Source organism: Globicephala melas, chromosome 16 (genome assembly GCF_963455315.2).
Source record: "Globicephala melas chromosome 16, mGloMel1.2, whole genome shotgun sequence".
Classification (NCBI taxonomy): domain Eukaryota; kingdom Metazoa; phylum Chordata; class Mammalia; order Artiodactyla; family Delphinidae; genus Globicephala; species Globicephala melas.
The window spans coordinates 2,807,212-2,829,925 of NC_083329.1; the positions used below are offsets into that span (position 1 = coordinate 2,807,212).

A 22,714-nucleotide genomic window follows, 5' to 3' on the forward strand; every position below is an offset into this window, starting at 1 on the left:
CATCGGCCTGGAGGGAGTAGCGGGAAACTTTAAGAACAGATTGTTTGCCCTGACTGAGGGTTTTTATCAAATACAATAGTACATTAATAATTGCTGGGAGGACATGATTAGGTAATATACAATTCAAGTTTTTGACTGATAAAGAGACAGACGTTTAATTCAATTTAGTCTTACAAACATTTAGGCACCAATTCAGTTTTCCTACCGAACAGCAGATTTCACAAGTGAGCTTTGATTTTCTTCCCTCTCACCCAACAAGCTATGAAATTGTAACAAAGTGTGTAACGTGGACCTTTCTCCCTTTCTATGCAGGACGCAGATAACAGGACTGCTGGCCTGGAACAGCAATTATAAAGATAGCTACGACCAGTCTTCATCTTTGATGGAGAACTGGTGTCTTACCAAACACGCACTATCTTCCCCTCCGGAAATGGGAACACTGCTTCTGCTTGTGCTAATTTTGGTGGCAAGTTTCAGACTATCAAGATGACGACACCTGCTAAAATTCACTGGGGCCCTCAGGACATTTCAAAGGATCTGCACCCTCTATGCCCTCTCCTTTAAAGCCTGTGCTACCCGAAATGCAATTTTTATCAAGCACCACGAAGCTCGTAATATCACAGCTGCATTGAAATCTTCACGCTGTGAAATCTAATTCATCCAGTGCGCGACTCCATCACTTACACAGACCCTTTCTCAAATGCTATAAAACTTCCAAACCCATAGATTTGTCTCCAACAAAAATAACACGAAGGGGCCTTTCGATCAATAATGGAATCCCTCTGATTCCGGTGCCGGCTGAATATTTTCTCCAGCTTCGCCTTTGTTCTTGTGGGTAGCAGCCCACAAGGGAAAGAGCTTGTTTTCACTTGCGGCCTCATCAATACCTAAATCCTGGTGAACAAGTGACACCGAGAAGCTGTAATCAATAGCTCCCTGTGCGTTTTTTCTTCTGGTCAAATGGTTCAGCCCCACTGACAGCCCTGACACTTAGAACATGATGCTAAATCTTTATCAACAGCCATCTGGGTGACAGGCAGGACAAGACTCAGGGGGTCATTAACGCTCATGGCAATCTGTGAATAAACTAACTCCTCAGGAATGCGTTTGTTTAGAAGAAGGTGGAGAAACTCTCTGTGCAAGTATCGATTGCCTTTGAACTGCGTTTAGCAAATTCTGTCTGAGGATGAGTGGAAGGGTGCTTTACCGGGGAGGGTGTGAGGCCTCTTCAACCCGCCCCACCGGGAGACGGACCGTCCCCCAGGCTGGGCCTGGGAGAGGTTCTTCTGGAAGGCTGTGAAACCATTTCACCTGGGCTGTTAATTCCTTCACGGAAAACCACGGAAAAGCCAAGGGCCTGGAACGGGACGAAACTCCCCCACCACCGCAAAAACCGCCCCTCAGCCTGGCATGGGGAGAGCAGCCCAGGCCGAGAGCACATGCCATCGCGGGAGCCAGCACGTGTCCTTTTACCGCCAGCCGCCTAAGGACTCAGCACGCAGTGGGCCTCACAGTGCTCTGGAATATTCCACATCCACCTGCCGCTCTCCTCCTGAAACGCACAACCATTCTTCCCGGCCGGAACACAAGACGTTTTCAGCAGGTAAGCCTCTACGATGTGCTATCTGTGCTGGAGCCCACGTGTGTGGCGCTGTGGCCGGGCCCCTGCCATCAGCACCGAGAAGCGGGACACGCCAGCCGGTCCCTGACTAGGCCCCTTCCTCCCTCAGGTCCCTGGGTCACCACTGAGATCTCTCGGCCTGTTCTGAGGAGGTTCTCTTTTACCAACTTTGTGGGACCCCTCTGAGGACGGCTGATTCCCACCGAGCTGCCCGTGCTGCACCACGCAGCAGGCATCTCCTTGCCGGGGCACCCCCGGTGCCTCTGAGCCACACCTGGAGGCCTCTGTCGGGTCCTCTGCAGCCTCTCATCAAGTTGAGGTCCCTGCATGAGTCACAGGCAGCGCCCAACTACAGAGGGACGCCCAGGGAAAGGCCACAGTGGGCTCACCACCTCCTGTCACCCTTGGCACGGGACGGAGCTGAGAAGCGGGGACGTGGTGCGGGCAGAATCCTCCCGCCCGAGTGTGTCGTCACGGCCACCCTCGGCGTGGGCACGCGATGGGGATGTCGAGACTAGGACTTCATGGACGGTAGAGTTTTAAGCCCTGTGAGATCCTCTTTTATAAATTTCAGTGGCTGAGGACACAGTTGAGCAGTGACAGTCATAGAGATTAATAGCAAGAGGAGAGAGTCCCGCTGGTTGCAGGACAATAAATGTTTCTGAACATCGCCACAAGCGCCATCGGCGGACAGCCAAGGCCTCGCCACTGCAGAGAGTGAGAAACCGCGGGCGTCACAGGGGGCAGGTGAGGAGCTGCTCATCTGTGCGTGTCAGTTAGCAGAGCTGTTTCACGGCAAGGATGGGAGCCGCGCCTGCTGATGGGGCGGGCGGTGCCAGGACGCGAGGCCAACCTCAGGGCGGGAGGCAGGGAGGCCGGGAGGGAGGGCAAAAGGACCACGTCTCCGCGTGGGGTGTGAACAGGAGCGCGGCCTGAAACAGGGATGGAGATGGGGGACAGAGGGAGAATTTCTATACAGCACGGTGACGCCGTGAAGCAGGAGGGTGCAAAGAAGTTAGTCCCCAGAGTTCTCCCTCGAGGCCCTGCGTGGACACCACAGCACGCTCTGGGTGGTCTCTCTATCCAGAGCAAAGTCAAACTGCCCCAAACTGAGTGGACCTGGGAGAAGACGGTGGCCTCCCAGAGGGAAAGTGTGACGTAAGCTTCACTGGGAGACGTGAGTAACTACACCTAGAAACTTGATTCACCGTCACCCCACGCTCAGCGCGGAAACGCGACCCGTAGCGTACAGAGGAGGCGTACGCGAACGATGTAGCTGGGCCGCCGCCACTATGGCACAACAGGTGCAAAACGACATGCTAACCAGATCCACCGGCCTCCATCGTGGAGACCAGGGACACGGGAAGTGGGGGGCTGTGTCATCGTATCACATATTGTTCCTGACGATCTGAGATATTTTAATATGGAAGAAAACTCTTCTCCGGATCAGATGTACATTAAAGCAGCGCCCCCACTACAGACCTACAGGAGCTGCTGCTTGAGAGTAACAGTGCCGTTGTGGGAGAAAGGCCAAGAAGCTGCCGTCTCCTCGAGACACCAGCTCTGCCCTCGGGCGGCCGCGAGCCGAGTGGCGAGAGCTGCCGAATGCAGTGTGCAGAACGCCAGCCTCTGCCCTGCGAGCGGGGGTGGAAGTGGTTCTGAAAACACAGCAGGGCCACAGCAAGTTTTTAAAAAGTGGGGCCTCTCTGATTTAGTAACTTCCCATCCCATGATGTGATGACTCTCTTTGCTTTTCCTGATAGGATGGCATTCTTCTACCATATGAGAGACTTTCCTACAGCTTTAGGGAGAAACCATTCCCAATGTGATAGCAGGCCCTGGCGGGCACTGGAGACTAATAAGATCGGGAATATTCCAGGGCCCCATGCAACTGTGTGGGGTCTCCCAGAGGGCCGAGCTGTTGTGCGGACAGGGGTGCCCTTCCTGCCCACCTGCAGGCTCCACAGGCGTGTGTGGCCCTGGCCAGGCCCACGTCACGGCCTCTCCACGCGGACTTCCTCCCTGAGACTGGACAGCGCTTGGCCCACGTGTGGCGTGACGGGGAGCAGAGGTGACCTCTGCACTCCTGGGAACGACAGGCCTGCGGCCACCCCACACTGAGGCCTGACCCTATCCCCTGGAGAGATGGCCTTGCATGGTCCGTGAGTCCTGCTCTCAGCCCAGCCTGACTGCAGACTCACAGGGGGGACAAAGACGTGAAGGAGCTTGGGGACACGCCCGAAAGCGATGAGTCATCCCAGGTCCCAAGGGCCATGGCCTGGACCTCCTGACGGAGCAAAGCCCCCAGGCGACGGGGATGGGTTTGAAAACACCGCAGCACGTGTATTTTTCTAGAACATAAGCTCTCGTGCGTGGGTCTGTTTTGTTTCCTGCTGCACTCCCGGCACCTGGAAGAGCGTCGGGCACACCCTAGGCACCCAGCGTGCCCAGCTGTCCAGTGAACGAATGGCTGTCTGCTCGCCACTTCTCCAGGCTTCGCCGCCCCGGGCTCCCTGTGACGAGCGGCTCCCGTGGTTCTGACACGCATCGTGGGGCGGGGAGGGTCTCGGTGGTGCGTGGGAAAGCGTCTTTACCACATTCACCCCACCAGTGCCACCCATGCCTCTTCCAGAGGTCCCCACCACAAAGGCTTCCTGTCCTCCCCGCCCACTGCAGCCCGGGCTGCCCCTGAAAACCGCTTCAGTCAGAGGACACTGTGACCCCCTGAGCGCAGTGCCCAGGCCCCCCACTGACCACGGCCATGCTGACGCCACGTGGACGCAAACTCACAGGATTGCTTCTCATCGCCTCTCCCACGGCCCGCGCTGCTTTGGGGTTGCCCGCCAGGGCCGCTAATTGCTGGTAAGAAATCGTCTCTCCGAATTTCACAGCCTTCAGCAGCTTCCACAGCGCCTGTCTGGTGAACGAATCTGAAGGGAGAGAGCAGAGTCACACGATTTGGGCCAACGGCTCCGACAGCTCGGATACAAACGGCTGCCAGTCCTGAAAGAGAGGGTGAGGGCGCATCAACATACACAGAGGTGTTATTCTCGATGAAAACAGCTCCGCACGGCCCTGTCACCGTGTCACCCGACACGGAGGAAGGGGCGTGCGACGCAGGGCACGGAGCGGGCCGGCCCCTCTGCAGGTGTCCCCAGCCGTGCCTCACAGATCTGCGATTTCCTCCCATCTTCCCCGAGCGCCAGGCAGGCCCGAGACATGCTCTCCCGGCACCCGGGCGTGTATAAATTAGCAGGCAGTGCGCTCCGTGAGCACAGAAGGCCCTGCTTGCACACCAACTTCGAAACCTTTTGTTCCGCTGGTTAATTTCCAACTTCGGCTGGGACACAGAAGGAAAAGGAAGCCACGGGCTGGGCTCTGATATTATACTAGCTGTCCACATCCGACGGCGGGCAGGCTTAGAATGCCAAACACCACGGTACACAGGGGCTGGTGGTGACCTTGGCTACAGGCATCTGTAATGAGCAGGGCTGCAAAGATAAAACAACTTCATTCCCATCTGAATTGACTAAACCACATCAAATTGCATTCGCTCTTCACCCCGCTGCAGGAATGAAAAGGAAAACGCAGGACAACATTCCCTCCCTCTGCTCCAGGTTTAGAGCTGTTTCGCGGGCGGGCGTGGAGTGCGCTGGGGAGAAGCCTGGCATGTGAAGGAGGCGGGTCTGAACCGACACCTATTGTCTTTCCGAAGGGGACGCACGGAGCCGGAGAACTGGACACGGAGCTGTGGCCCCCAGAGGGGGGGCGGGAGCGCCCGACGCAGCAACAAAGGGAAGGAATCCACGGGCAGGGGCGCAGTCCCTGAGTGTGTCCCTAATAGCACTAATTACACTCGGTGCCAAGCTGGCCAAGTGCGATTTGGTTCTTAAAGGAAACACACCCTTACATGCGTGTTAAATAATAAAAATCACTTCTTCACTGAAGGGAATGATAATCACTTCACTGGGAAAGAAAAATCTGTTTAGACTTTATTATAACATTAAGCAAATTAAACATCAGCATAATCCAGGTGATACCAGAAAAGGGTCAGCAAAGAAATTGACTTTGTTGTTCATTAATTTACATGGATTAGCAGCGGGCAAAAAGATAGCAAATGTGCTCTAGTTTTTTATGATATAATTTCAAACTCTACACCGTTTGTGGCAGGAGGGTGACTTTGGGGTTAATCAGACTGATTTGTCCTTTTAATTGCTTTCTATTCAAAGAAAATTCATTAGATAATGTTCTCTTCAAAATTCATGAATCAATTTAACTGAAGAAACCACGTTAACAGCTCTGGGTTCATTAGCACAGGCGGTTGTGTGACTAGCTGATTGCTGAGAGCGTTTCCTTAGGCAAACAGACTCTGTTTACTGTGATTTCTTTAGAAAGGGTTTTGAAATCAAACTGTTCATCATTATCACTGTCGCCCGTTGTTGTGCCTAACTTAAAAAAAAAAAAAAAAGGAAGAAAAAAAGAAAAGCAAGGCAGCTTGGTGATCACTTGGAGAAAAAGGTTTCAGGGATAGCTGTCTCGGAAAAGAAACGATAAAAGCAGCACAAGTCGACACAGCAAGAAGCAGAGGCCAGTCTCCTGCCTTCTTCCCACAGCCCAGCGTTGCTGGTTTTTGCTTTCCATGTTTTGGCCCAGGGAGAGGATGCTGCCTAGGTCTTCCAGGAGGACAGTCTGGAACTTACTAAACCTGCAGGCATACGGTGAGAGGTGTGCGCAGACAGAAGCTGGAGAGACAGAACAGTTCCGAGAAGCCGCGGCGCAGCTCCCCGGCCGCCACCTGAGCGCCAGGCGCTGACGGACTCCTGCCGAGTCACAGAGCGCCCCTCCTTCCAAGGGGAAAAACACCGTAAAGGAAAACAACTGGACGCCCGTACATGAGTGCAGAGTTTATCAAACATTTTCAGCTTCACTGTCAAGTTTTCCACGGGAAACCGTTTCTCACCTTGTATGTACCAGGCAATGGTACTGGGACGAACAGCTCAAGAAATGCAGTATTTGTCGATCAAGCACATCACTGTATAAATGTACCTGGAAACTCAATTCCACCTTGTAGGGAGCAAATGCATTTATTAGTCTAAGCGGTGCTCAGAGCCAGCGCCTTCGCTCTGGACCTGTGCAAAATCAGACCTGAGCCCCACCCCTCCGAACGGGGAGGGGCACCACTCTCGGTTGTTGGTACCATTCTAAAATGTAGCAAAACCTGCTCATAAAGATTACCATGATCGACGTGTAAAATACATTCTCTTGAGGTGACCACATCAGTCTTCAGTGGCCGGACCATCATTTCAGGTGCCCTAAGGGGCAACCACTGAAACACCATCCTTTTCTCTCCCGTAAGGTCCTCTGCGGAGAGCAGCTGCAGCCTCCGGAGGCCACATTCTGGGTGTTCCTCTCCTTCCCCATCTCCTGCCTGTTCTGGGGTCCGGGTGAGGTCAAGGTAGGCACTGCTGGAAGACTGCTCCTTAGATCCCCCTTACCTTAAGGACACGGCCATCTCCATTTGAGCTTGGGTGGCTACTTAAACACACCCACCACAACCACCTAAACCTGGCAAAAACCGTTTTCTAAACTCTCTTCCTGGATTGCACATCGCGAGCCAGGTCGCTGATGATACTGCGCACCTGTAGGATGCCCCGCCATAGCGTCAAACCCGGTGTCCACGCGTGGGTCACGGCCATTTGACAGGTTTCCAACTTTCCAAGGGTTCTCCCTCCCAGGACTTGCCTTCTCTGGCCTCTGGCACAGAGCGGGCACCCAGGCTGGCACACGGGAGCTCAAGATAATCTGGGAGGGAGCCAGGTTTCTGACCAGGTGACTCCAGAGGCGAGTTCTGACACTACGTGCTCTTCAAGTGTAAACGAGCTAAACTGACCTGATGCCGCCTCAGCATCAAAGCGGCCACACGACCTTTCCAGGAATGAACCTGGGAGGGAGAACATGAAAGTGGAAGGAAACAGGGGTTCTGGTCCAGGGGGAACAGAGTCAGCGTCTTCTCCCTGCCTATCTCTGCTGAATGCCTTTATAAAACCTGGGCACAAGGCACAGAGCAGCTATTTGAGGGCCGTGGAAAGTAAAGGTTCGGGAAGAGGAATGTGAAGAAACCCCGCAACGACGCACCAGTTTACCACTTTTCCCCTCAATGACCCCCAGCCAGGACGGACTGCAGCCTCGACCCCGGCGGTGCTGCTGCTGCTGCTGCTGCAGACAGAGCCCAGGGCTCTCATCACCCTGAGGAGGGAGAAGGACCCCTGATGCTCAGAGCATGGAGGAGCCCCCCTCTGTGCTATTGCCTCTGAACTCCTGTACCGCCGCCCCCAAGCAATCCTGCAGTGGTGGGGGGCCCGCAGGTGCTGAAGGCCCTGAGGAGAAACATCCTTTCTGATGGGAAGAGCTATGGTCCCCAAAGGTGGGTGGACCCACTGCTTTCCCCTTCTTTGTATTCTCACTGCTCGGCCCTAGATGGAAGCGCAGTCGCAGGAGTGTGTGGTAGCACGGAGAGCCCCCAAGAACTGGGAAGGACCAGGGAGATTGCAGAGCAAGAGGCCTTTGGGAAAGCACACCAGCAAGTTGTTTATAGATTCCTGGATTCGCCCCTGAGCTGGGCATGTGTGGATCTGCCACTAAACCCAAGACTCCGAGAACTGAGGTAAGGGTTAGACCACTGCTGGGGTCCTGGAGGGCAGACCTGAACGGGATTGCGGAGGCTACAAAGGAACGGATACTGAAACCACAACCTGCAGAAGCCTGGTCAGGACTCATGGGCTGTATCCAACCAGGTCGAGTGTCTCAGAAACAAAAATATCAACATTACTGTAAGATTTACACGAGACCCAGAGTCTCAGAATATCATATTCAAAATGATCAGGTTACACCCCCAGATTACGTAGCATACGAAGAATCAGGAAAACCTGAACTTGCCTGGGAAAGACAGTCAACAAACGTAAAGGCCAAAGCTGACACAGGAGTTAGAATCACCTGACAACCGCCCCTCTCCCTCAAGCTTTCTGAGGTATGATTAACAAATAAAACTGTAAGATACTTAAGGTGTGATGACTTGATAAACATCACCTGACAACCACTTCAAAGGACCTGTAATAAAAATGCTGTGAGAAGGGAAAATACCCACGAAACAAATGAAAATACAGAGAGTTTTTTTAAAAAAATAGAAGTTATAAAGAATCAGATGGAGAATTCAGTACTGAAAAATTCAACATACAAAACGAAAAAACTGCACTGCATGGGGCTTCTTAGCAGAATGCGGATGCCAGAGGAAGAGCCACTGAGACTGAGGATAAGTCAGCAGAAACGATCAACCAGAGAAACAGGAAAAAATGTCAAAAGCAAACAACAAAAACCAAAACCAGCCTCGGGGACATGTTGGAAAAGCCAAAAGGTCTAACATGCGTGTTACTGGAGTTCCGGAAGGAGACAGAGAAAAGTGTGGTGTAGAAGAAAGAAATAATAGCTAAACATTTTCCAAATTTGGCAAAAGATATACAACCACAGATTTAAGAAGCTCAGCAAAGTGCAAACAGGACACACCCAAAGAAATCCACTCCCAGACATACCGTGATGAAGCTGCTGAAATCTAAAAACAAAGAAAGAAATCTTGAAAACAAAGAAAAATGCTGCATTGTTTATAGGAGAACAATGTTTGAATGACCACAGAATTCTTACAGTAGCCACAGAGGTAGAAGAACGCAAAATGGCAATCTTAACGTGCTGAAACACAAGAACTGTCAACTTAGAATTCTACATCCAGTTTTGAAAAAAATCTTTCTGGAGTGAAATAAAATAAAGATGTTTTCAGATTAAAAAAAACAAAAGTTAAGGTGTTGCCAGCAGACCTGAAATGCTAAAGGAAGTTCTTCAGTAAGAAGCAAAATAATACCAGAGGGAAGTGTGGAACATTAGGAACAAAAGCAGAACAAAACAAATGGTAACTATTTGGCTAAATACCAAAGACTGTTCTTCTGTTGAGTTCTTTAAAATATGTTTAATGACTGAAAGCAAAACCATGACATCAACAGATAAGATTTTCAATGTACACAGAGGTAAAACAAGACACCATAACATAAAGCAGGGAGTTAAAGGACCTACATGGTGGTGAGGCTTCTATATTCTACTTTAAGGTGGAGAAATATTGATTCCAATTAGACTGTGACAGTTAAGTACGTATCATAATCCCTACAGCAACCACTAGAAAAACTATGAGAGATAATATAGTTAAAAAACACACGATATAAAAGAATGTTAAAATATTCCATAGGAAGGAAAGAAAGGGGAAAGAAAAATGAAAAACCGAGGGAAAAGATAGAAAATGAATAATAATATGTGATAATAAAATGTAATAAATAATAAGATAGCAAATAAAATGAAATAAATGTTTGACATCCCAACCCTAAATGCTTATGTACCTAACGACAGGGCTCAAACGCAGGAAGCAAAAAAATGGCAAAACTGAAAGGATAATTAGACAAATCCACAATTTTACTTGAAGACTTCACTACTTCTCCCTCATAATTCATAGAAATAGTTGACAGAACATCAAGGATGCAGAAATAAAAAACACTGTGAACCAACTTGTTTGAACTGACATTTATAGAATAGCCAGTAACAGCAGAGTAGATACTCTTTACAAATGCACATGGAACACCAATCAAGATGAAGCAGATTCTGGGTTAGGAAACAAATGTTAACAACGTTTAAACAACTGAAATCAGACGAGTGATGTTCTCTGATCATAATGGAAAAAGACAAAAGGAAAATCTCCAAACATCTGGAGAGTAAGTAAGCCATTGCTAAATAATCTGTGGGTCACAGAAGGTCTTAAGGAATGAAAACAGAATTGAACTGAACGAAACTGAAAACACAGCATATCACAGTTTATGGGCCACAGCTAGCATTTTAGAGGGACATCTGTAGTATTAAGTGCATATTTTAGAAAAAAAGGTCTCAGATTAGTAATAACATAAAATTAATAATAAGCTTCCACCTTAAGAAACCAGAAAGAGAAAAGCAAAATAAACCAAAAGGAGAAGGAAGGAAAGAATAAAGGTAATAGCAGAAACTAGTGAAATCGAAAACAAAAAATGATAGAGTAAAATACATGAAGCCAAAACTGGGTTCTTTAAAAAGAAAAATAAATGGATAAATCTTTAGTAAGACTGATTGAAAAAACCCAACAAATTATCAACATGAGGAACAAAAGAGGGGATGTTACTACTGACCTCACAGACATTAAATTGACAAAAAATTTTTCCTACAAATAACTCTAGGCACAATATTCAATATCATAGATGAATTAGACAAATTTATCTAAAACTACAAACTACCAAAACTCATCCAGGATGAAACAGATAACTGGAAATAGTCCTGTAACTATCAAAGAACTTGAATTCATAGTTTAAAATCTTCTGAAATCACAGGGCCAGATAATTTCACCAGAAAATTCTATCAAACATTTAAATAACACATCGATTCAGCATTACCTTTTTCAGAATAATAGAAGAGAAGGGAACAACACTTCTCAAGGCATTTTATGAGGCTAGAATTACTCCAATATTAAAATCAAAAAAGACAGTAACCAGAAAAGCGCAGATCAGCATCTCTCATGGACATACATGCAAAAATCCTCAACGAAGTGTTTGCAAATCAAATCGAGAAATACATCAAGAACAAGACATCAAAATTCAGTGGAGTCTGCCCCAGGAATGGAGGGCTGATTCAATATTTGAAAAATTAATCTATTATAAAGCTACAGTAATCAAGATAGGATGTACTGCTGAAAAAACACCTAGATCAACGGAACACCATAAAACAACCCACATAAATAGAGAAGCAAAGGCAATTCAATGGAAAAAGGCTAGTCTTTCCAACAAATGGTGCTGGAACAACTGGCCAGCCACATGCAAAATATGAATCTAGACACAGACCATATGCATCTTCTACAAAAACGAACTCAAAACGGATCACAGACGTAAATCTAAAAGGCAAAATTATAAAACACCTAGAAGATGGTCACCTAGAGAAAAATCTAGGTGACCTTGCGTTTAGGGAAGAGTTTTTGGATAGAGCATGATTCATGAAAGAAAAAAATGGGTAAGTTGAACTTTATCACAATGAATTTCTGCTCTTTGAAAGACGCTGTTAAGACACCTTAAAGAAAAGCCATAGGCTGAAAGAAAATTTTGCAAAACACGCATCTGATAAAGGACTTGTATCCAAAATACACAAAGAATTCTTAAAAAACTCAACAATAAGAAAATAACTCAATTAGAAAACGGATAAGAGCTTAACAGACACCTCCTCACCAAAAAAGATATACAGACGACAAATAAGCATATGATAAGCTGCTTAACATCATTTGTCATTAGGGAGTTATACGTTGAAACAATGGGATACAATTACACACCTATCAGGATGGCTAAAAACAAAACAAACAAACAAACAAGAAAAACCCTCAATAGTACTGACTGCTGGTGAGGATGAGGGATATTCATTCATTGCTGATGAAAATGCAAAGTGCAACAGCGACTTTGGAAGAAAGTTGGTCGTTTCTTAGAAAGCTAAACTGAGGCTTACCACATGAACCGGCAACCGCACTCCGAGATATTTACTCAACTGATTGGAAAACTTATGTCCACACAAAAACCCACACGTGAATGTTTACAGCAGCTTTACTCACCTATTGCCAAAAACTGGAAACCAAGATGTCCTTTAATAGGTAAATTAACTATGGAACACCCATACAATGGAATATTATTCAGTCATGTAAAGAGTGAACTATCAAGTCACAAAAAGACATGCAGGAATCTTAAATGTATATTGCCAAGTGAAAAAAAAAATTCTGGAAAGGCTACATGCTGTATGATCCCAACTCTATGACCTTTTGTAAAAGGAATAACAATAGAGACATACATTCAATGTATGCAAATTAACAACAGCGATATACTTAGGAGACTGGAGGACCCCAGGAAAGAATGCAGGCGGTGACAAGAGAATCTAACTGTATGACAAACGTATGAACAAGCCCACTGAGGTGTGTGGGAGGAAACATGGTGACCTAAGTAACTCTGGAAATGAGTGGAGTCCATAAGACTAAGACAAAAGGAACTGCACTGTGCACTGTACTCTGGTTGATACAGTTGTTTCCTATGGAAGTACAGGATAAAAATCCTCATACTGCTATACGGTATACGGGGCTCAAACAACTAGCTAAACGGATGGCAGAAGGCTGGAGCCAGTTTCTCACAGATAAGCAAGAGGCGGCCAGAAGGATCCATGTAATAATGGATTAGAACTCTGTGTAGACATGAGTATGAACTAACGTTTATCTTCATGTTGGTACCGAGCAAGGCCAACCTCAACAGTGTTAAATCATTATGATAGTATGTACCCTGATACGACTGCATGAAAATGGCATTTTACCTCTGTGGTCTTCCACAACGCCACGGTCCCAGTCTATGATGAGAAAAGCATCATATAAATTCGAATATAGTGACACTTGACAAAATTCCTGACAAGTACTCCTGAAAACTGTCAAGGTCATCTAAAACAAGGAAAATCTGAGAAAATGTCAAAGCTAAGAGGAGTCTAAGGAGATATAATGACCAAATCTATCATGGTATCCTAAACTGGTTCCTGGAACAGAAGAAGGACATTAGGTAAAACCTAAGAAAATCTGAATAAGATATGAACTTTAGTTAGTAAGATATCAGTACTGGTTTGTTGATTGTAACAAGTGTATCACACTAATATGTCAATTATAGGGCAAAATGAGTGTGGGGTATCAGGGAACTCTCTGTACTAACTTCTCAATTTTTTTTGTAAATCTAAAACTGTTCTAAAAAATGAAGTCAATTAAAAATGAACTAATATGATCCACCATATTAACAGCCTAATGAAGAAAAATACATAGTATCAATTGTGGTAGGAAAAAAATTTAACACATTTCAACATCCATTCAAGATGAGAGCTCTCAGCCATTAGGAACAACCTGATAAAGATATTAGACAAAAAAACCATACAGTTAATATCAGACTTAACTGTGAAAAGATGAATGCTTTTCCTCTCAAGACTGAGACGAAAGCAAGGATGTCCAATCCTAATTAGTATCATTGTGGAAGTTCTAGCCATTACACTAAGGCAAGAGAAGGAAATAAAAGTCATACATTTTGGAAAGAAAGAAATAAAACTGTCCCTATTCACAGACAACATGATTTGTTTATGGGAAAATTCCGAGGAATCTGTCAAAACAAACAAACAAAAAACAAACCAACAACAAAACCAACTTTGAACTAATAGGTGAATTTAGCAAAGTCACCAGGTACAAGGTCAACAACCCAAAATCAATCACAGTTCTGTCACTGATAATAGCTCCAACAAAAATGCAATACTTAGATTTAAATCTAACAAATTATATACAAGATCGTTATGTTGAAAATTACAAAATACTGATATATTGATAATATTATAAAAGAATACCTAAATAATTTGAGAGACATACCATGTTCATGGACAGGAAGTCTCAATATTATAAAGATTTCAATTCTCAAAAAATTGATCTATAGAGTTATTTCCATTCCACTCAAAATCCCAGAGATATTTGCTGAAGATATAGACAAGCTTCTTCTAAAACTTACATGGAAAGGAAAAGGAACCTGAATTGTCAAAACATTTTGAAACAGTTAAAAAAAAAAAAAAAAAGGGAGAAAGCACACGAGCAGGTTTTAAGACTCACTATTATGCTGTTATAGATCAGGATAATATGAAATTGTAAAGGGATAAGCATAGAGATTTCCAAAAGAGACTAGCACACGTATGTCCAAATGGTTTCTGACAAAGGTGCAAAGGCATTTCAACGGAAAAAGGTATTATTTTCAAAAATGGTGTTGGAAAACTTGACATCTACATGCAAAACACTGAACTCTGACCTAAATCTCATACCTTATAAAAATTAATTTAAAATAAATCGTATATTTAAATAAAACTTTCAACTAAGAAAGTTTTAGAAGAAAACAGAGAAAACCTTTGTGACCCGAAGTTAGGCATACAGTTCTCAGACGTGTCATCAAAACCACAATTCATAAATTAAAAAATAAACTGAACTTCATCAAAATGAAAAAAAAAATTGGTCTGTGAAAGTCAGTGTTAGGAGAGAAAAGACAAGTTAGAGCCTGGGAGAAAACATTTGGAAATAACAAATCTAACGAAGGCCTTCTATCTGCAATATACATAAAAATCTTTAAACTCAACAGTAGGAAAACAAACCACCTAATTAAAAAAATGGGCAAAAGACCTGAACTGACAGCTTGCCAAAGGAGGATATACTGTGGTAAATAAGCCCATGAAAAGATGTTCAACATAACCGTTAGGGAAATGCAAATCGAAACCATGATGACACAGCATTACATACCTATTAGAATGGCTATAATAAACACGTGAAGATGTATCTATGCTGTGGAACACAACAACAGTTAAGAGGAATAAACGACAGACACATAGAACGGTTTGGATGAATCTCAAAGGCATTAAGCTCAGTCACAGAAACTAGGCTCAAAAGATTAAATGCTGTTGGAGCCCGTTTCTATGACGTTCCCTAAACCACAAGCCGTGGTTATGGAGACCAGCTCAGTGGCTGCCCAGAGTCGGGGAGATGGGGAGGGAGGCGACTATGATCACAGATGGGCAGTGGGAGCAGTTTCTACGGCTGTGCAACTCCCGGGTCCTGATTACGGGGACGCTCACAGAAATCTGTGCACGTAGGAAACTCCATAGCACCATATACCACAAAAAGTCAACTTTACTACGTGAAAAAACAGGATAGAGGGAACCACGTCTTCTAGACACCTTTTCTTTAACGAAAGAGAGTTTTCTTCTGGAAGGTCAAGATACCTACTTCAAACGGAGTCTAGGTCACATTCTCTGCAAAATCTTTCCCCTCTGCACGTCCCCCCCTCAAGGCTCTCAATAATACAGCCACCACGGTGGTCCCTTCTACCCAACCCAGGTCAGAGCAAGGACCTGCCTTATGGGTCCGCATGTCAACAGTCAGCTCCGTGGCTGACCCAGAGGAGGCATCCAGTGAGCGTCGACTAGATGAATAAAGGGGGTGGGTATAAGCACGGGGCCTGGTCTTCCCTACATCCACTTGAGGACGGCTGGTGCAGAGGCGAGAGGGGGCAGCACCGTTTTCCCTGAGAGCAATCTCCACCTGCCAAGCCTGACTCAGGTGACAGCGCAACTGGCAGAGGCTTGCAAGGTCCCAAGGCAAGAGGAAGCTGCTGGGCCGGGCGGCATGGCAGGGATGCTGTTCTGTCAAGGCACGTGGTCCTGATGCAAGTACTGAGGACAAGCGGGCGGAGGGGCACCTGCAGCCCTGCCAGCTCTCAGACGTGCTCAGGACGAACAGCTGCCGCCGGCCAGAGCGGCGGCCCCAGCAGCCTTGCTCCCTGCATCTTCCGGATGGGAAACCGGGCAGCGTCTGGCAGAGCGAGGGCAGAGGGGTCTGGCTCTGCTCCCTGCAGGCACAGCTCCAGCAGTTCAGCCGCGGGCCTCTGGATGGGCCAGAGCAGGTCAACCCCACTGCTCACCGGGCTCAGCAAGGGGTGTGCACTCTGAGGGGCCTGAGTAAATACAAAGGAGTCCCCTGACGACGGGGCTCCAGAACTCCAAACTCCCTCCTGCCAGCCGCAGCTGCTTCTGACGTTAGGAGTGGCTGACTGGTAAATTACCTCTTCTTTCCGTATGTTCTGATATACGTGTATTTCATTACATATGAAATGTAACGTGGCTTAAGTGAAAATAACTGGATTTATTTCAACATGCCAGCCACGACCTCTACCACCCTACAAGTATCAGAGAAAAAACAAAGAAATAAAAGAGTTTATAGGTCACTCCAAAGGTTCAGGAATCAACATAGTATTTTCACTTTAGCGCGTCTTACCAAGATGGACTAAAGGAATTAAATATATCTACCTGAGAGTGTCAGACCGGTGAATGGGAGGGGGTGTGAGTTTCCTGACATCGGGACGGCACACACCACGTGAAGCATGTGACAATCTGCTGTGGAATTGGGAGCAGGGTCAGAAATGACGTGATGCCAGTGACACAGGGACACTGGCCTGGGCTGCTCAGGATGGGTGAGAAGATTTACCTGGAGAACGTAAGGGACATTCCTGACACGGGAAGAGTGCTACCTCGTGGTGCCCATGGGGGACAACCTTTATTTCTAACATACTACAAAAACAGCCTGGAAAAAACCGTGGCATTGGATGGAGAGCTCCAACACGGACAAGGACACGGGGAGGGCCGTGCTGGAGCAGAGCTGACGGGGGCTGGGCCTTGAAGAGTGGGTAGGAGTTTCCCAAAGAGAAGTTGGGGGTTCTTCAAGTAGAAGTGAGCCCCCAGATGGGACACTGGGGCGGGCAACTGATGCGGCAGTGGCAGGCGGTTCCCGTCTAGAAGACGTCCACGTGCTGCTCAGTGTACTGCCACTTGCTCCTTCTGCAAGTGCCCGAGGCGAGGATCCCTCTTCCAGCCAATGGAACACGGCGGCGCCAGCCTCTTCTGGTTCCCAGCGTGGGGCTCTGTGGTCCCAGGCAATGCTGAGAGCCCAGATCACAGGCCCCGAGGGAGACCCCCACCCTCAGGGCTCCCGCGTGAGCCTGGAATAACCGTCCAGCTAATGGCAGAGCTACTGAAACTGTGTGCAAGGCAGAACTCACGGCCTTGGTCCAAAAATATTCAAGGAAAAAGGAAGCTTCCTGCTTCTTTCGCCTAAGGCACCTGGTTCACCTGGGGTGAGACGCGCCTCCGCCCTCCCCGGGGCTCAGTGCAGGGCTCTCCGGCGACGCGACGGCGGGGAAGGCCACAGGCTAAGGCAGCTGGCCTGGCCCCGTGGCCCTCAGCCCGCTGCTCTGGTTCCACCTTCCCAACTACTTCCCACTAGACGCAAGGCTTCCGAGCCCTCAGCAGCCTCTCCCGGATGTACGGCTCGTCCTAACCCGACTGCCGTCCACACAGCTGGCCAGGGGCCTCGTGTGCTCTGCTCTCCCGGGTGGGCCTGGAGGGTGAGATGAAGCCCCGTCCTGGCCATGCGGGTTTTGGTTACGGGGTGCGTCTCCACCCAGTCCCAGTGGCTCCGCCGAGGCCTCTGCTCTGGCTGAGTCTGCACTCCAGCCAGCCTCCTCAGCGCCTGCAGGGCGAGCCATGGAAGAAACCCTGCAGCCCCACGCGGCCAACAGCGGCCGTGCTCCAAGTATTAATTCTTTGGTAGTGGAGGAGCCAGCCTCCCTGCCCCTGAAGGGAGACACCAACGCCTCCACCTTTGAGGCTCTCCTTAAAAATTAGGCCCGACCACACACAGCACCCGCCACCTCCGGCGTGCACCTGGTTCCGAGCCCGACATCCACCTGCAGCTCTGGGTGGCGCATCATTTCACGCTTTCCTTTTCCGGCTGGCCGCCAGCACCTCAAGGACGGGGCACACCCAGTACAAGCCCTCGTCTGGGGGACGACCCCCCGGAAGTTTGAGGGATGAAGCTGTGTTGCCTTTCAAAGGAGCCCTTTGGGAAGTGCTGTCCCTTCTCTGAACATACTTGGCTACTTCTTCAGGTACTGCCCCTGGGCCAACTGGTAAGGCTTCCAGTAAAGATGGCCTGTTAGTTTGTGGTCTCAACTCATCGGGGTGCAAAGCTATTTCTGCTGGTCTAACAACCAGTGTCCGGTGTTGGGTAGGCCGAATTTTGGATCACTTCCCAAAAGTCAAATCCACTCCTGGGTGAGAAAAGTTGCCAACGCAGAGTATTCCGAAGCACCTACCAGTCCCTGGTACACAGCAGGGAGTCAGTCAGCGCCCGGTGAACTGTGTGATGCGACGGCTGGAAGCCATTTCCAAAGAGAAGGTCTCCAAATCTTCTGAGGAAAGCTGGGGAAACAGGCATGGGTGTTACTTTGAAGAAGATTCATCTGGAAATGTCGGTGAATGTGCTTAAAAACCACTGATGGTCGTAACAAGTGCCAACATTTATTGAGCATTTACTGTGCACCAGGCACTGTGCGACGCGCATCTCGTTCAGTCCTCGGGAGCCCCCGCGCTTCGGGTTCTATCACCGTCTACTGCAGAGGGGACGCGCCCCCCGGGTCAGAGGGGGTGGATATTGAAAGGCACGCTCTGCAGGCAGCTCTCACTCGCTGGCAGGCAGCTCCGACTCGCTGCCAGGCCTCAGCACTCACTGCAGAAAGTTCACGCTGGGCTGCTTGCCATGGTCCCCCGGGGGTGGAATGGGGCGCGCACCACACGGGGGTCCCTTGAGTTACCTGTGCCAAGGCACTTTGTCCGTCAGGGCCGCGCAGATGTCAGGGCTGGTCTCCATCCCATCCCTGCCCCTTCCCTCCTCACAACGGGGCGTTCTTCACCACACTGAATCTGGAAAGGGGACAGGAGCCCCAGCAGACCCTCGTGTCCTTCTGCTGCTTGGCCTGGGTCTTTCCCTCTCGGGGTCCCCACAGGTGACTCGTACTCAGTGGCTGCCCCTCACCAGGCACGGGCACAGCCTTGACGGTCCGGGCAGGCGGGGCAGCGGGGGCCCCCGTGGTGGAAGGCACCCCCGTGCGCGAGCGTCCCGTCAGGCTGGGAGACAAGCTCCGAGGTCAGCACGCTGCAGCCTGCTGCGAGTTTCACACTTACACTCCCTGCCCATCAGAGGGGGGCTCTCGGTTCTGCTAACAAGAAAATACACGGTGTTTTAAAAGTTATTCTTTCTTGTAGGTCAGGGGAAGGAAGGACCTGTGCCCCGGGCCCTCACATGCACATGATGTGAAATACCCTTCCCGCTGCCTTGGGCACACGCTGTACGGCTCTGATTTGCTTCTGATCTAGCAGAGGCCAGGCTGAGTGTGGGGTACAGGTTAACAAAAGGAACGTGAAGCTGACGCTGCAGGTCAAGCACCACAGCTGTGCGCATCTCTAGCTGCGGACCAAGAGTAAAATTTTTTTTTTTAATAGATCTTTATTGGAGTATAATTGCTTTACAGTGTTGCGTTAGTTTCTGCTGTATAACAAAGTGAATCAGCTATACGTATACATATATCCCCATATCCCCTCCCTCTTGTGTCTCCCTCCCACCCTCCCTATCCCACCCCTCTAGGTGGTCACAAAGCACCGAGCTGATCTTCCTGTGCTATGCGGCTGCTTCCCACTAGCTATCTATTTTACATCTGGTAGTGTATATACGTCCATGCCACTCTCTCACTTCGTCCCAGCTTACACTTCCCCTCCCCGTGTCCTCAAGTCCATGCTCTACGTCTGCGTCTTTATTCCTGTCCTGCCCCTAGGTTTGTCAGAGCCTTTTTTTTGGTTTGTTTTTTTTAGATTCCATATATGTGTTAGCATACAGCATTTGTCAAAAAGAATAAATTCTAATGTACACAATTTAGAAAAACAAAATGAAAAAAAAAAAATCATGAACCCGCAACACAAATTTCATTACGAGAAACCTCCAGGAGCGCTGAACATCTGCGAGCTTTAGAGCAGCGGTCCTCAAAGTCCAGTCTGGGGAGCTTCAGGGTCCCTGAGACCTGTTTAGGGGCACTGTGAGGTGAAAACTACTTTCACAGTAATACTAAGGTGCTGTTTATTTGCCTTTTAAATTCTCATTCTCCCAGAAGCACGCAGAAGTTTCCCATAAGCTACACGATGTGTGAACAACAGACTGAATGCAGGAGCAGCTATGAGAATCCACCTGTCTTCCATTAAGGCAAAGGCATGAAAGAAACCGGCAACAACGCAAAACAATGCTACTCTTCTAAGTGTTTTTGGTCTTGGAAGATAGAGGTATTTTCATATAAATATATTATTTTTGATAACATGCAGTGAATTTATTATTGTTCCTTTAGAACAAATCAATATATTAAAAAAATTCTCAGGTTTAATTTCCAACGTGGTAAATGCAGACAGATAAAGTGCTCATAACCCAAAGCTCTTCGGGGTCCTCAAGAGTTCTGAGGAGGACAGAGGGGTCCAGAGGTAGATGATCTCAATACAGGGTTAAGGCGGGTCCCTTTCCACGCCCGGACAGGCCGAGCAGGGCTCTGAGCTCATGAATAGCAATGGCCTCCGCGGGCTCCGGCTGGCCCTGGGCGCACCAGAACACAATCTCAGAGCTCATCTCGCAGAAAGGATTGGACTATTAGCCCTCGGAAATGAGCCTCCTGCCTCACCCACTGCGGGGACGTGACGCGCTCACCTGGCGAGACTGGCGCAGGTGAAGTGGGTTCAACAGCCTCACAGCTGCACCTGGGCGTATTTGCATTCACCTTCCCAATAATTAGAGCGCCCGAAACTTATTTAACAAAAGAATTATGCCTAAGACTTTAAGCTCAAACTTAAGAAAGCCTACAGAGAAATGATTAAACTGTCAATGTCCTGGTACGAACGTGAATAATTATACATTAACACCCTTTACCATTCAAATAATTGTCATTCAGCTCAAACCTGAATAACTGACTTCCCAACAGGTGTTAACGGTTTCTGAACAATATAGGAAATATAGAGAAAGACGCCGTATTAAAAAAAACAAACAAACACCAAAGGGGGAGGGAGGGAAGGAAGGAGTTAACAGGGTTACTGAGGGTCACTGTAAAAAAGGGAGTCAAAATCAAGCCTGAGCTTCCTTGTCCTAATTCCCTTTGACGTCCCCACAGCCCCTGCAAACCTCATCTACCTGTGTTCTGCCTTGGAGCCCTCCTTTTTTCTCCTTCCCCTTAGAAATACTCCCAACTTTCTCGGCTGGTTGCGCTGTATCTCCGGAACGAGCCTACCCCACAGGAAGGACAGAACCCACGGGCACAAGCTTGTTATCAAAACAACAGGAAGGCAGAAAAATCAGATTTAAATGATACCACATTTTCCAACATCAGTGTCCCTTTCTCTGCCCAGAGTCAGCGAGAAGAGGCCTCAGTCAAATCTCGCCTTCCCATTTGTGACTTTAGTCCAGAGGCAGAAAAGGTACCAGTGGCTAGTGAATTTCAGATCCATGTCATTTCATGCCATACGCACCAGTGTTCTGTAAAAATGAGTCAACGTATGCATACCGGACCCCACCCCTCTCCAACCCAGTTCAGGAACGCCCGTGCACTCCTTCAGAGCTTCTAGAAGCCTTCTGCTAGCCCTCCAGAGCATCCGGCTTGATTAGCACAAATCTCGATGCTCCTGCAAAGTCTAAAAATACGCTTCCTTTTGAACCCACCATCCTAGGCCCAGCACAGAGGCCCCAGTTGGTGTCATTTAACTCAATCTCTGGGAACACTGGCAAATCTAAAGGGGGGCGGGTGAGTCTGAACGATCCCCACCCATGCGGCTTCTTGAGCTTGTCTGAAATAGCCCTGAGGTCTGTTAAATAATTTTAGCTAACTTTGGATGACCAACCCAACAGAAAGAAGCATAAGCCCTTAATTTCTTAATGAATTATTCTTTACCGTGGGACGGGGATTACGCCATGGAGAAGGCATATCATTACTGACAGAGCTGTCAGAAGGACAGGCACAAGGAAAACTGGCAAGCTTTAATTTCTCTGCAGAGAAATGAGGGGCTCTTTGGGGATTAATCTCAGTATCAACATTGAGCCTTTGCCGCAGGGCAGCTGAAGAATTCAAAAGAAGTTGTGACTGAATTTTGAGTGATGGAATCCAGCTCCAATTGTGCAGCTGACTTTGGTTTCTCACCTATTCAAATGAGGACGAGGCTCTGCAGGTGGGGGTGAAGGGGGTAACGGGTGCCCTCGGCAGGGGTGATGAGCAGGAAAGGCGGGAGAAGGGCCTGGCCAGGGTACCCACTGTGAACACGCGTGGAGAAAGTTCACCCGGGTAGACGGGGAGGTGGGAGGACACACCACCGCCCCCCCGCCTCCACTTGCCCAGCCCGTCGGATCCCGGTCTCCTCCTCTCCTCGCAAGGACCAGGGCTGAGTGCAGAGAGGGGCTGCTGGGGCAGGTGGCAACCCCATAAGGTAACGCTAAAGTCCTTCAGCCTTTTACACTTCGCATCAGATCTGTTCCCTGAAAAGTCAGTCCTC

At 48.2% G+C, this 22,714-nt stretch overlaps 1 protein-coding gene across 7 annotated transcripts in view; it reads right to left on the minus strand.

Annotated features, from left to right (window-relative positions):
- MGMT (O-6-methylguanine-DNA methyltransferase) overlaps positions 1 to 22,714 on the minus strand; it is a 347,601-nt gene that overhangs the window by 67,283 nt on the left and 257,604 nt on the right. For all 7 annotated transcript variants that reach the window (XR_011376786.1, XR_011376787.1, XM_070043891.1 and 4 more), the window contains exon 4: positions 4,412 to 4,551. Coding sequence is in view for 5 of the 7 variants with exons in the window: in XM_070043891.1 (XP_069899992.1) it covers positions 4,412 to 4,551 (140 nt within the window). In the remaining 2 variants the exon portion in view is untranslated. The remainder of the gene's footprint in view (positions 1 to 4,411; positions 4,552 to 22,714) is intronic.